General features: G+C 41.0%; 3 protein-coding genes across 4 annotated transcripts in view; 2 read left to right on the forward strand and 1 right to left on the reverse strand.

The window, feature by feature from the left end:
* cpamd8 (C3 and PZP like alpha-2-macroglobulin domain containing 8) overlaps positions 1-7,858 on the forward strand; it is a 42,578-nt gene extending 34,720 nt beyond the window's left edge. For both annotated transcript variants that reach the window (XM_042417061.1, XM_042417060.1), the window contains 7 exons: positions 306-380; positions 607-712; positions 921-1,031; positions 1,108-1,320; positions 3,648-3,722; positions 5,820-6,021; positions 6,677-7,858. In XM_042417061.1, the coding sequence (XP_042272995.1) occupies positions 306-380; positions 607-712; positions 921-1,031; positions 1,108-1,320; positions 3,648-3,722; positions 5,820-6,021; position 6,677 (783 nt within the window). In that variant the 3' untranslated portion in view covers positions 6,678-7,858. The remainder of the gene's footprint in view (positions 1-305; positions 381-606; positions 713-920; positions 1,032-1,107; positions 1,321-3,647; positions 3,723-5,819; positions 6,022-6,676) is intronic.
* A 1,836-nt stretch (positions 7,859-9,694) lies between these two features.
* Positions 9,695-12,172, forward strand: odf3l2b (outer dense fiber of sperm tails 3-like 2b). The gene is made up of 4 exons (XM_042416948.1): positions 9,695-9,734; positions 10,392-10,502; positions 10,952-11,065; positions 11,333-12,172. The coding sequence occupies exons 1-4, from the start codon at positions 9,695-9,697 to the stop codon at positions 11,818-11,820; spliced, it is 753 nt and encodes a 250-aa protein (XP_042272882.1). The 3' UTR covers positions 11,821-12,172.
* On the reverse strand, positions 11,893-14,368 carry cks2 (CDC28 protein kinase regulatory subunit 2). Its single transcript, XM_042417321.1, has 3 exons — positions 14,181-14,368; positions 13,562-13,689; positions 11,893-12,468 (listed from the first exon to the last, which is right to left on the reverse strand). Exons 1-3 carry the CDS (start codon positions 14,237-14,239, stop codon positions 12,425-12,427), a joined length of 231 nt encoding a protein of 76 aa, XP_042273255.1. The 5' UTR covers positions 14,240-14,368; the 3' UTR covers positions 11,893-12,424.
* Between the last annotated feature and the right edge of the window lie 110 nt (positions 14,369-14,478).

The following is a 14,478-nucleotide window of genomic DNA, read 5'->3' on the forward strand; positions in this document are numbered from 1 at the left end:
GATATGTTCATGTTCCTTCTTGGTTTTTATGAATAGATTGTGGCTTATTTAACTGTTAGTATGTTAAATGAGGAAGTTGGCATGTAACATGTTCAGCTGGTGTACAACACTATTAATCACTCACAAAAATGTTTCCCACCTTAGATAACAACACACACACCACAGAATTTCTAAACAAATTCCAGGACACAGCAAAGTCAAAACCTTTTAAGGCTACAAAGCAGAATTGCTTAAATCCAACTGTGTTTGTTTGTTTGTTTGTTTTTCTATGTACTGAGCCTAGTTTATTGTGTCTTCCTCGACAGCTGCTGATGGACAAGAGAGTGGGTCTGAAGAGATACGAGTTAAATGGGAGAAAAGTGTTGTTCTACTTTGATGAGGTGAGTTCAGTCCAAATTCTTCATTGCTGTGTCAACTACAGCTGTGCACATGTGAAATCATACTGAATGTGTGATGATGCTGGATGAGGACAGTGTTAATCATCAGTGACTGCATAAGGGTGGGGAGAAACATTTGTTTATATCTGTGCATATTTGCATCTATCACCAATTGCATGTTTCCTGTTTTTTGTAAGTGTTTTTTTCCGTGTTTGTCACCCCATCTCAGATTCCCAGCCAGTGTATGACGTGTGTGGCCTTTCAAGCTGTCAGGGAATACATTGTGGGCAAGACAGCGCCTGTTCCGGTCAAGATCTATGACTACTATGAACCAGGTGTGCCTCTGATGAATATTTTAAGTACTGCTCTTTAAAGAGTTACAGAGCATGAAAACCGTCTAACTCACCATGATTTATGAAGTGGCTTTTTTTTTGTGGAAATTGGAATTTTTCTAGTTTATGAGCTAGTTATGGTGAGCGTCATCATTGTTTTGTGTGTGTGGATGTGTGAACGTGCCGGTGTGGGTCTGTGCTTGTTATGCAGCCTTCGAGGCTACCCGGTTCTACAATGTGAGTGAGAGCAGTCCACTGGCACGGGAGCTGTGTGATGGACCCACTTGCAACGAGGTGGAGAGCTCAACCAACCAGTGGATAGGTGAGATGTGTGCTGTGCCCTTAATGATTCACTGACACCCACTTCCATCAGTCTCTAACAAAAAATGTTTCTGCAGGTTTTGTGCAGGCGAACCAGTGCAACAATGTGTTTGGCTGTCTGGAGGAGGAGCAGTTTGAGCGTTGCACTTGCTACAGGGACTGCGGTTACGATGGGGAACCGGTTTGTGGGTCAGATGGGCAGCTCTACCAGAACCAGTGTCAGATGGAAGTGTTTGCCTGTCGAAACGGGACACGCATCAAGCAAGTTCCACTGTCACAGTGTCCTAACAGTAAGAACTCTCTCATTGCACATCACTTGATACGTGGTTCAGAGGTTTGGGACTGCTGCCTCACACAGTCCATTCTCTCATGCTGATGCTTGTTCACTACTATAGCCTGGTTCCAGACCTTTGAATGTCCAACTACATCTCAGATTAGTTCAGTGATTGGTGTCGGTCACTTTGACGACTGTTTCCACCAGCTGGAGAAACAGTCGACCAATCAGAGTTTAGTAGGCAGGATTAAGAACTGCAATATTATCTTCCTAGATAGATAGCTAACTACCTACTGTAGAAAAGTTCATGAAAAATAGCAAGAGAAAAATGTGGTTGTAGGTCCACGTACATAAATAATATCCAGAAATAACTACTCGACATATTTCTTTGATAAGCGTAAAAAGATATAAATATCAGTACTTGGTTTTTTTGTGATTGTTGTCACAAGCTTTTCTCCAAAATTGCAATGCAATTTGCAAAGTTTAATCTGATTTTTTTTTTTTTTTGTAAAATTGCGGGAGTTGGCAAAGATTGCAAGGTAAAAATCGCAGTTATTTTCATTGGCAAATGAGAGAGGTTTGTTTTCTTTATCGTGTAATTTCACCTGAATGTGTGATGCGATAACATGTCATGTTGGTTGTTTTGATTAGACTGGCGCAATGATTGGTAGCCTAATTCTCATGAGAAGACTACATATCCCATGCCTTATTTTTTTCTCCACCTGCATTCTGCGAAGACCCTCCCTATTCTGCCTCTGATTGGCTAATACCCATTGCCTTCATTGGTTAGGTTCAGGCATGAGGACTAAGATGGTTAGGATTAGGTTAAGAATATCAGAGCCAATCAGAGGCAGAGTAGGGGCGGGTCTTCGCAGAATGCGGGTGGGGGAAAAAAAACGCATTTCCCATAAACCCTGTCACTTCCTGTTTTGCCGTTTTTCCAGTCAACCGGCATGGATTTTGTTTTGATGAGGAGTCCGGGGAGAGGTTAAAGAGCCTTGCTAACTGTAAATGAGGAGTTATTTTTGTTGATAAAGCAAGTTTTGTTTGGAAAGGCTTACTTTGTGCCATAATGCCTTCAGCAGAACTCCTGTGAATCTGACCCAGGCAAACACAATATCAATACAAAATAGAGGATATTGATGTACTGCATGATATATTGATGTCAAAATCTTCCTAGTAGCACTTTTAATGCGGAGAAATCGCAGGAATTTTGCAAAATTGCGGAGATTGGTTGAATTTGCATTAATTATTAAGATCGCAATTTCCTTGGCTGATAAAATGTCAGGTTGAATTGAAATGAAATCAGGCTAACACTACTAGAATTGGATGGAAATAATCACTTAGATGTGAAACAGCTAAGATCTCACACCGCTGCTTATCAGGTCCGCCCTTAGTTCAGTGAAGATCCAGAGCAGGAAATAGCTGGCAGGAATTTCTACTGAAGCTAAAGTATACTGTTCATTTATACGGTAGGTTGGCTGTAACTCACGGACATTGACAGCATTTGCCTGAACTTTTCCTTCTTACAGAGGAAACGAGTGTGTGCACTGTAACTTACTGCGAGTGTGTAATTGGACATGTGTGTCTGTTTGCTAGCATCTCCAAGTGTCTCTATGCTCATTTGTGTGTGCCGTGATCTGAGCTCTGGAAACAGCTGTTCAGGTGTTGAGCTGATTACTGGATAAGTTTTTTGAGGAGAGCTACCCCGACGCAACCCCCCCACTACTGCCACCCCCCCTCTCGCTCTCTGCTGTATTACAGGGCTCTCTCCAAATGACAGAGTGCTTTTGTCCAGCCCTTTGAAATCCTTGTCACATTCCTTTCCGACGCACAGCCCAACAACAAAGGAGCCTTCATGTTCTGGAGCAGATTGGGAAAAGGCATAGACAAAACTTTGGTGGGAAAAGACCTCACTTTGTGCCAAGTGGGTTCATGCTGTAGATTATCAAAAGGATCGCATTTTTGTTTAGAGCTCAGCTCCCTGACCTTGTTTGTTTATGTATGGTTGTGTGGTGGAGATCCATGCCACCATTTCCCCATTTTGAAAAGGAAAAAGATACAATTTGTTTCCACACATGGCCCCCCCTGGCCGTGGTTTGGCCCCTGCTATTTTTAGAAAGATTTTAATGCAGGCCTCTGTTGAGGCTGAGCGTACATCATTGTTTTGCCAAGAAGTGTTGCTCAGTGGGGTGGATAATGCTTCTGGGCAGTATTTAGATTATGCAACACTGAAACTCTGTTTAATTCATGACCATTTTTTAGGTGTTGTGGTGGCCACATAAATGCCAGTAATCTAATGTGTGTGTGTGTGTGTGTGTGTGTTTGTGTTTGTATTTCCAGTGGAGACCACAGTGGAGGACAAGCAACGAGTAGCGAGCCAGGAAACTGAGCAGCCCTCAGTGCCTGTACACACAGGTAATTTCATCTACCACACTTTACCTCCCATCTCCCACATAGACTCTCCCTGCAATTTTTCCACATCACCTCTCTCTGTCTCTCCACTTTCCCTCCATCTCCCCGCTAAGGCTAAGGCCGCTGAGTTCTCTGTATTTCCTACATACATTTTATTTTATATTTTATTTTATTCCAATTTTAAGTTGCCTCTTTAACATCTGGCCAGGGATAGCAGATGAAAATTAGCCTAGTGTTCTTTTTTCCTGTTGATTAATGAGCATTGTCCCTGTCATACAATAGCTTTTACCTTTTTCAGTAAGTGTTCTTTCAGCAACATGTTCTGTCCGTTGTCTAGATGCTGCAGTTCAAATATTCCAGGAATCTAATCTGGTTCTGCGTCCATTATAGGTCAATCTGGGCTTGTGTGTCAGTTAAATGTAAATATATAAAGTCAAGATTTTAGGCATATTGCCTGCATGTGCAAATAGCTGGTATGTTATGTATAAGCATTTGCATATTGTTTTAGAAATGTGTGTGTGTGTGTGTGTGTGTGTGTGTGTGTGTGTGGAGAATGGGAGTTTACAGATTTACAGAGTGAGAGACAAAGAGATGAAAGAGTGTGAGGGAGGGGGTGTAAAACTGAGAGAAGAAAGGGGAGAAAGCTAGTGAAAGAGGGATGAGTGGGAGACAAGATGAAAAGAGAAAGAAGAGCAAAGAAAGGATGTGAGGAGGAAAGTAGATGCGTAGGTGTGGTGTGTGGCACCACATTCCCCTGGCACCACATCATGTCTACGATCGTTGAGATAAATAGGAGGATAGGTTTCACACTGCCGGCTTGATTGTTGCTCTGCCATGAGCTTAGATCAGCTGCCACTTCCAGAGAGGCAGCCAGAGAATTCCTGATAGGATGTTTGGCCGTGTGCGGAGGGAGGATGTAGCTGTGTTACATTTGGCAATGAAAACAAAAAAGGCGCTGCAGTCATTCACAAGTTACAGAAGAGTGCGTGCATGGATTGCATGCGGTAATGTGTGAGCTGTTACAGATTAATTGCATTAAGGTCTGCCTATATGAATGTTTGAGCTGTGTACAGGTGTGTGTGTGTGTGTGTGTGTATGTGTGTGTGTGTGTGTGATGTGGCACAGCCTGCGCTGACTTGTTTCTCAGCCTGCAGCTCCCAGTAGCTACAGCCCACAAAGCTGCTCTCAGTCAAAGGTCTCCTTAGTACAAAAGCTAACGCTTCACACTTACCACAGGAATGCTGTTATGCACTCAAACACACACACACGTATAACTATATATGCACACACACATACGCATATTGCATGCTCGCACAGGCAAACACACCTACACAGATACACACACTCACCTACAATATGATAACCCTCGGGTGATTAAATTGAATAAGTACTGTAAAAACACTGTCATTGTAAACCATTAGAATGTTGACGACATGCCCGCTAAGTGCACTGAGAGTGTAATAGGTGAAGGCGGGTTGTGCCAAGGAACTGACACTTTCCACTGGAACAGCGGAGGAAGCTGAAGCTCTGGAATTAGCTTCCCTGTGCAGACTTGTCTTATTAGTGAACTTGTACCAGAGGACAACATATAATGGATACACAGACTTGCAGGCTTCATATGAGTTGACATTTTTGTGTTATTTGTATACAGTTTGGTGTAATCTTTTCATTTCCCATTCAAACGATCAAATGTTTGCAAATTACTTATGTGTGTGTGTGTTTAGACATGATGGTAAAGTCCAATGTGTGCCACAAACTTTAAAGAAGCAAGATCTGATAGTAGGGGACTTATATTAAGTGTTTATGTACAATGAACATCTAATAAAGCTATACCATCATCTAAAAAGAGTGATTTTGAAGAAGCATGCTATGTGAGAATGCAACATTTTAAGCAGGGAGGGACACCTACTGTCTGTGATGGGGTATTGCTGCTGAAGAGTGTGAGATATACAAGCCATTAACATCTCCATGAACACTTTAGCAATGGAATCAAGAGTGTCACATTGTATGTCAGATATTGTGATCTACCATTAAAGGGCTACCTTGTCAACCTTTGGTTAAACGTGTCTCTTTTTGTCAACCCGTCCCTGATCTTTCCAGGTGAAGAGGAGCAAGGGTCCATGGCGGAGGTGTCCTACTACTCCTATGAATATGACCCAGACACTGAGCCTTTCCTTGCTGACGCAGAGGGAGGGGACCATTTTGACCTTCCTGAAGGCGGGGAGGATGTAGAGCAAAAGGTGCTCCTGCCAGCAGATACCCAGCTACCCACACTGGACACAAGAAACAGCCCTGAGCGATGGTACAAGCTGCTCTCTTGATGTTTTTTGTTCTGTTTTATTATATTCTATGCATTTTCATGACCAAAACCAACAATATGTTTGTCCGCCTACTTCTATCTGTAGCACTGATCCCCAGGCTCAGTTGTTCCTTAAAAAATAAGGGCAACAAATATATTGTTTCATATTTTAGAGAGGCTAAAGGATATACTAAAACTGTTGGGCATTGTCATTATTAGCAAAAATTGCTCAAAAGAAGAGTAAATACATTCATTGGGGACTATTTTCAGACACAAATGAAAACACATTTGGTTCTCTAGTGAGTATTTACAGCAGCAGAAAGATGCATGTAGGCTTGAAAATAAACAACAGTACCTATATTCAGCTTAATGAAGTCAGCCAGTACAAGAATGTGGCTCACTTATGTGTTTTTAATAGTTTTTTTTGAGAATAATGAGCTCTATAGCACAGAGGAATTAGCTATATCAGGCTTTAAAAGCATTTATGGGTCAATTTTTTGTCCCTGATAATGAAGTGAGAAGAATGAACTGTTTGCTACTGTAGGGCAATTGAATATCATGGTTTCTCCACAGGTCTTGATATTGCTCAATGAAGAAACAAACAGTGTCTGAGATTCTCTTATAACAAAAGTGTGTCCTGTTTTCCTGTCATCCACAGAAACGCTCACAGAGTGAAGCCATACCCACCTCCAAATTGTACATTATTTGTGAATATGCTAGTGAATGGAAAGAGAAGAGAGACTTGGGACTTCCTCAGCCTGAAAGGAAGAGACGGTGGAGTCTGGAGAATGAGAGTGTGACTTTGTGTGAGAGTGTATGTGTATTAGGTGATAGATTGTTTTGAATGGAAACAAGTTAGTGTGGTTGCTTTCATAAGTTTGTGTGTGTGCGCATGTGTGTGTGTGTGTGGTTGAATGTTTGACTGTGTGTGAGTGTTATTGAGCTAGTGTCCTCCAGACTTTCATTTTTCTTCCTCCAGACTCCTAGTCACCAATAGGCACCATAGCGTCTTTGTTATTCACTGTACTGCCTTTATAATCACTAGAAGAAATAATCAAGTATTTATGTTTGTAATTACACCTGACTTTAAGCAAAATATTTTGTTATATTTTCTATCTGTGGTATTTATTTGTAGCTAGAGGTCATATCATTTTTATTTTTTTGTCATTGCCCACCCATACAGTTTACTTTTCGCCCTGTTACTTTGTGATTCTTTCAGTTCAAAGAAAAGATTTGCGCTGTCAGAGGCTTTTTTTTTTTTCTTTCATAGCAAGCTTTAACCCAATTACTGAAATGTTTGATGAAATTCCTGTACTGGTATCCTGCTGGAAAAAGACATATGCTACCCATATGCTTTACAGAAACATAAGCTGAAATGTTTTTCATTTTTAAGATTTTCTTGGCTTTTTGCCTTTATTAGACAGCACAGTAGAGATTGACAGGAAACATAAGGAGGGAGAAAGAGGGGAACTGACATGCAACGAAGGTCCCTGGCGGACTCGAACCATGGACTTCACAGTTACTTCACAGATATGCATCTTAGACCACTGGTTCACCAGGACGCCCCCCCACCCCCAGCTCAAATGTTTTTTCACAAAGATACCAACATCTACTCTCAAGTCATCTTTCACCATACCTACCTTGAGATTTGATTGTACAGTTCATAAGCTATTTTGTTTATGTTAAATTTTGATTCTTGAAGCAATCACCTTAAAAAAAAAAATCAAGAATGAAGTTTTGGATTTCTGTAAATGTACCAAATTTGATTAAATGTAGCCCATATTCATATCAAATATTGTGCTTTTTAAACAAACGAGAATAAAATTTGTATACAATCCAGGGTTTTGGTTTCGTTGCCTTTACGCACTCAAGTGTTGATGCTGTTGTCAAGCAAGCAGAACTTACAGTATGTATCCAATCAGTAACATGGGTTGCCCAGGTTTAATCTTCTTCCTCCTTCTGTATTTTCCTTTGGCCAGTAAACTTTGTATAACAGCAGGAAAGAAACACCATAAGCCTTGTTACTTTTTAGAACAGTGCAATCTCTGCAGATGCACTATAGTGCATGTATCTGCAGTGCAGTTTATGAAAGCTGTGTTGCTCCATTTCCTTTGAAAGGCTAGTTAAGTCTGGAGATAATTTCCTGTCAGCAGTGAGCTGTATTACAACCCTGCTTCAGAGGGCCCTCTGCTTTGATAACTGACTCTCTGACCCTAAGAGACAGAAAGCATGTATCTGTGCGTATCAGTTTGTACATACTGTATACATCTCTTAAAGTTCGGATGTGCACCGAATGTGTTTGTGTCACTGCCAACAACAGATTCGGGTTACCAAAGCAGCAGCCGGGAAAGAGTTAGACCCTGTTAAAGTTTAATGTTTGTTTTCTGCACATGTCACTTGTCAACCCTCTCGGTTACTGTGGCCTCTGGCAACTGGCAGCTCGGGCCTTGAAACGAGTCCTTCAAATCCCAACTACAAATCATCACCGGGATTAGAGGAGATCAAAGAGGGCTAAACTGTAACCGCATCTGGGTAATCGGTTTGACCGATGAGAAACCAGAGGGTTGCTAGTTTAATTTCCAGCAGCGTATTCCAGCTGTATGTTGGCAATTTATGACTAGATCAATGGGGCCTGTAACTGCTCCAGGTGTGCTGCACTGCATCTGACCCTGCATCTGTGTTGAGGCTTTATGTGTGTTTGTAGGGGGAAAATAATCATACAGTATAGTATGTCATAAAGTGCATACTCTTACTTTGAGGTAAAACTTATGGAACTTTCCCTCCCTCTAAGCTCTTAGTAGATGCACATGCAGTTACCCATCCAGTCTGAATGGAAAAAGTTTGTCTGCAGTGACAATAAAGCCAGCAGTGCAGGGGACCTTGGCTGTAAAGACTATCCACAGCAGTCTCCGTGGCAACTGCATGCATGGCTGAAGAGTGATATTGCGTCTCCACGCTGCGATGAGCAGAAAGAGTGAAAAGAGAAAGGAGGGGAGAGGGGGATCTTGGTTTCACGGTTTGCAGGGGGAGCTAGCGTTACATGAGAGTGAATCGGAGTGATGACATTGTTCCTAAGTACCAGCTGAGTGCACCTATACATCCACCTCTCTGGAGGAAAGGGCTATTCACCTGTCACCAGCATTTGGACAAACAGGCAGATAGATAAACCCTATCCAACCTATCCAGAACGTAGTCTGCTCTGTTGTTGACACTTTGATATGTGTTATAGGTCTCAGGTGTCCTGATTGTTTCAGAGGAAATGAGGGATTGATTCTGGATCGTCAGGGTTCTGGGTTTCAATGACAGCCAGTGCATGCCTCATGCTGGATCCTGGACAAACATCACTGTGATGTCTGAAGAAAGACCATCCAGGTGGGCACGCATTAAGGAGTAAGGTGTTTCTCCTGATGCTCATCTTATTACTTTCAAATTTCAAGTATTCAGCCTGCTTCAAGGGGATATACTGTATCTGTGGTAAGGTGCACACACACAAAAAAGAACAGCTTTAAGGTTTTTCCATGATTTTACAATAATCAGTCAATATCTTCTTATTCTGCTTCTTGTTATGATTTACATGCTATGGGGATTTTCAGGGAAGTATTGTTGAATATTTTTGTAGTATTGCTGTCACTGTGGGATTCCTGAAGGATCATTCATCACTTTTACAAAGAGCCAAATGGAGAAAAAATATCCAGCGATTGCAGGCAGAGAAAAAGGTAAGTCGATTAATGGAAGATGAATTCTCACAAATGTGAGACCATGTTAAGTAACTTAACACCTCATGTAAGGACATAAATATTGTGTGCACCATTGCTATTGGTCATTTCATCATTTCAAAGGGGGAACACTGACTTGAGCAGAGGAGAGGATTTCTCAGTGTGCAGACTTGCCAGGACTCGCTCTTTTTCTGTGAAAAATGCTCCCACTTGCTCCGCTGAACACTTGTATGCTGATGTAATGCTTTTCCCTTGGTTGTCTTGTTGTTGTGTGCTGCCTGCAGCAACATCCTTGTTTGTGTTGTGCCTCTCATATTGCTATTGGGATTATCAGTATTGGAGTTCACAATGGGTCATCCAAAATGTTATTTTGCAAATTTACAGACATTCCACGTTCACTGTATTACTCAATGACTGATGCTGGAATATATTTACTTGCACTCAGCCTTATTTTTCTATTGTACACAAAGCTGTAGAGGAACTACAGCTGCTTCTATAGATTACAGAAGCCATGATTTAAAGAAAAACTGTTGCCACTTTTATATCTGTATCATTTATGCGATGTAAATTTTATTTATGGCACCTAATGTGTATGTGAAATAGTGAATAAGTGTGTAGGCCCTTCATCTTTGTGATATCCTTCCCTCTTGTCTCTAGGACCAGGTCCTGGGCGCTATGGGCTTCCTCCCACTATTGGATTTATGGGCCATGACTTCACCAAGCCAACAAGCCCTGCTTACTCTTTCCATGGCAGGATGAGTGACAATAGTGAGTCCTTCTCTTGCTTGTAACAAAGATCATTATTAGCTACAGTGGAAGGTTTTATTAATATTGTTTATGTAATTAAATGCTTTGTTGTTGTCTTGGACCAAACATTGATCTCAAAGACCGAAAACAGCATTACAGGTATCAACAGAATCATTACAAAGCATTTTATAGTAATTTATATAGTAACAATAGTTGACATATATCTTTGAAAATGATTTCATCTTCTTAAATACATCATATGGGCTAAATCAGAGTGGTATGATTCTTGTGTGGTGTAATGTCATGTTTGAGCCACTAGGGGGAGACAACACCTCATAATTGTGTAGTTATTTCTTACATTTTGCTTCTAAAATTAATTCAAGTCTATTTTAGGAGTACTGCATGATCAGACCAAACCAACAGAGGAGGAATGATATTGGACTTATGATAAATGTTTACTTTCCTTGCAGTGTATTGTGTTGACTCCAGTCCAGGGCCTCAGTATCACATTGATGCAAAAATGACCCGCTTTGGAAGAGATGGCACACCTGCATACTCAATGTTGGGCAGAATGAAAGCACAGAGTAAGTTCCTGTTCATAAAAAATATTTATTTTGGGTGCATTTTTTGAAAAATTAGTTATGTTATAATTAATTTAATAACAGCCTAATTCCTAGTTCCACTATTGTGACAGAATGAACCGTTATACAAGACATCTGTTTTTGACACTGCTAATAGAGATCCATTGTCAGCTGCTGCAACTGACAATCTGAACCCCCCTTCGCAGGCAGACTCTAGCAGATGGTGCTGAATTGATGGTTTATACTTTTCAACTGTTTTCTCTTCACTAGAGGAGCTCTTCCAGACACCTGGACCAGGTTCATACAGCCCTGAAAGAGCTCCACCATGCAACCTCCAGCGCAGGCCCCCATCCTACACAATGGGCTCTCGCACACGCTACCGCAGCATCGATTCAGTACCTGCTCCGAATAAGTACTGTCTCCCTCCACTAATGGGCCCTCAAGTACCGAACAAGCCAGCCAGTGCAAGCTACACTATGTCAGGTGCTTTCAGTACAGGAGGACCATCTGTGGATTTAGCCAAGACACCAGGGCCTTGCAGGTACAACAGTACAGACCCAAGTGTTTATCTGCCCCGACAGCCAGCATTTTCCATGCTGGGGCGTCACAGTTTTCCAAGAGATGCCACCAAGAAACCTGGTCCTGGAACTTATAATCCAGAGAAAGTGTCAGTTCACAAAGCTCGGGCCCCAGCCTACTCCCTGGGAATAAGACACTCAGAATTTGTCACCCCGCTGGTTGTCAGTGTTTCTGATTGAACATCATCCTCTCCTACAAAAAAAAGACTCAAACACAATAATGTAATTTTTTTAGAAAAATATGCAAACATATGTGAAGAAGTACATTTTATTTTGTTCTTTCAGCAACAAAGAACTTGTTGAATCAACCACGACTCACGGTCAAAATTTATAATACTGTATCTAGAAATAATATATTTACATTAAACGTACACAAGTTTAAAGAACAGTAAGTGTTCAAACACAGAAAGCTCTTTTAGGAAAAATGTGGGCTTGAGAAAAATAAAACCTCCTGCCTGTATGACCTCTCAGTAAATAAATCAATATCTCAACAAAATGACATCAAAAGACATTTAAAAAAAATGCATTAAAATGTACAATTGACAGGCAAACTTTCACCATCGTGTTGTTCATAAGGTTATCATTCACAGTGGAATCAAGCTATTTGCCTCTCTCATTACCTCTATAAATTGAGGGAGTTTGAAAGGAGAAAAAACAATACAATTAAGGCTTTTCTACACTATACATTAGAACACATGTAGAGATGTATATGGGAGAGATGTATGGTCCAAAGACGATACAGATCAGCACAGATAATAGCAGGTATGTTACAGATGGTTCCCATTTAATCCTTTGGGAGAGGTCTTCTGAAAAGCAGTATGTGTGGCTCTGGAGAGTGAAGCAAAAAAGAAATGTCTGTCAGCATTGTCTACAATACAGTGGTTACACCATACAGTATATTGTCATGCACACAGCTGTGATCCACGTCCACCTAACTTTCAATACAGCCTAATGACACCTGCTAGGAGCTATTAAAAGGATAGGGTCAGATATGTAGAGCTGCAAAGATTAGTCAATCGACAGAAGGTTAATTGACAACTATTTTGATAATCTATTAATCATTTTGAGTCATTTTTATTTTAGTCTTTTAGTCTTCTATGATAGTAAACCAAATGTCTTTGGGTTGTGGGCTGTTGGTCAGGAGGAAAGAAGACATTTGAGGACGTCATTTTGGGCTGTGATCAACATTTTTCACCATTTGTTTTATGGACCACACAACAACTAATTGATAAATCAAGAAAATAATCAACAGAGTAATCAATAATGAAAATAATCATTTGTTGCCACCCTACAGATATGTTTCATGTCTATCTTAATACAATATTCAAATGCCAAATGTAGGCCTACATAGAAAGAGAAACTGGTTGCTGTAATGATTTCTCCTCTCCATACTGGTCATTAAGGGATCCCTTCCTAACTGACTACAATGTAAGAGGGCAGACAAAATACACCGTCTTTATTCTGCGCAAGAATGAGAAGTCAGAGTTTGACAAAAAAGTATTTATCTTCCATAGTTACAGTCATTTTAGTACAAAATTCCCTCATTGCATTTCCCCAGATAGTATTTCCTTGGTGAACTGCAGTGCGGAAATAGTGACAGTAAGAGGCAATTTGGTTCTAAAAATACTGTTGCTTTGGAAGATGCCTGCTTGATTTGTCTAACAGACCGCTGAAACTATATCTGTCCTTTGGCTGAGCTTCACAATACATTTATTGCACTAATAAATGACGACGGTGGATTTTGTCCCATATCTCTTGTAGACGTGCCAAATAAAGATCCCTTCACAACACCTATGAACAGGAGGAATGACTGCAGCCATCAGTAGCTCTTTCAATATTCATATGGGATTGTGAGAATTAAAACATTTTAAGACAGACTTCAGAAAATGTGAATCTCTCCTTTAAGTCAGTGGTTATTCACCTGGTTTGTGGATCATGTAGTGAATCCAGCCCTGGCTCTGTTGCACCCCGAGTCCCCTCCACTCGTCTTCTGTCATGAGGTGGGAGGAGGGCACCAGTTTAGACAGCTGCTTTGGAAGCACGACATGCCTATGGGACGAGAAATATGATTTTCAAAACTGACCCACCAGGACACAGAAAATGTGTTATACAACAGGTCGGCAAAACAAACCATTTCAGGCAGCCAACTTCAATATAGCATTAACGCACGAAGCCTCAACTTACGATACTACTAATACTATGCTTGACTCATTTTTTAACCATTAACTTTAACGCATATGAATTGCAGTAGCCGGACAACATTCAAACAAACCGAGTTTAGACGTGTGCGTTAACGTTACAGTTGCCATGGCTAACGTTAATTGGGCCAGATGTTGTTTGAGTCATGTTAGCTTAACTTAGCTAAGTTATCAGTTAGTCAAGACAAATAACCTACTTACCCTTGTGCTGTCTTTTACTAAATTGACACATCAAAATTAAGCAACCAGCAGTTATGTTGTTATGTTGAGCCACCATACTACTATCTTACCGTAGTTTGATGGTGGCTTACTTGAAAAGACGTTAGTTGCCAATAATCATACCTGTACTCGAACTCCTCGTCGTTGTACTTGTCAGAATAGTAAATCTGTTTTTTAGACATTTTCAGTCGACGATAAGAGTCAAAGTTGGTGTACAAAAAGTTGTTTTCAGGTGATGTGAGGTAGCCAGCTAACGAACAGATTGCAAATCTAGCTACAACGATGTTGACGAGTGCCACAAGCTCCTGTCATCTGCCGCTGTTTTCAGAGGACAATTCAAACCTCAACGGTTCCCCGCAGGCCCCGGATTGGCCGAGGCGGCCCGCCCTCCCCTGTAAGATCGTCTATGTTTGGGAAGATG

The sequence above is a fragment of the Thunnus maccoyii genome, chromosome 7 (genome assembly GCF_910596095.1).
Source record: "Thunnus maccoyii chromosome 7, fThuMac1.1, whole genome shotgun sequence".
Lineage (NCBI taxonomy): Eukaryota > Metazoa > Chordata > Actinopteri > Scombriformes > Scombridae > Thunnus > Thunnus maccoyii.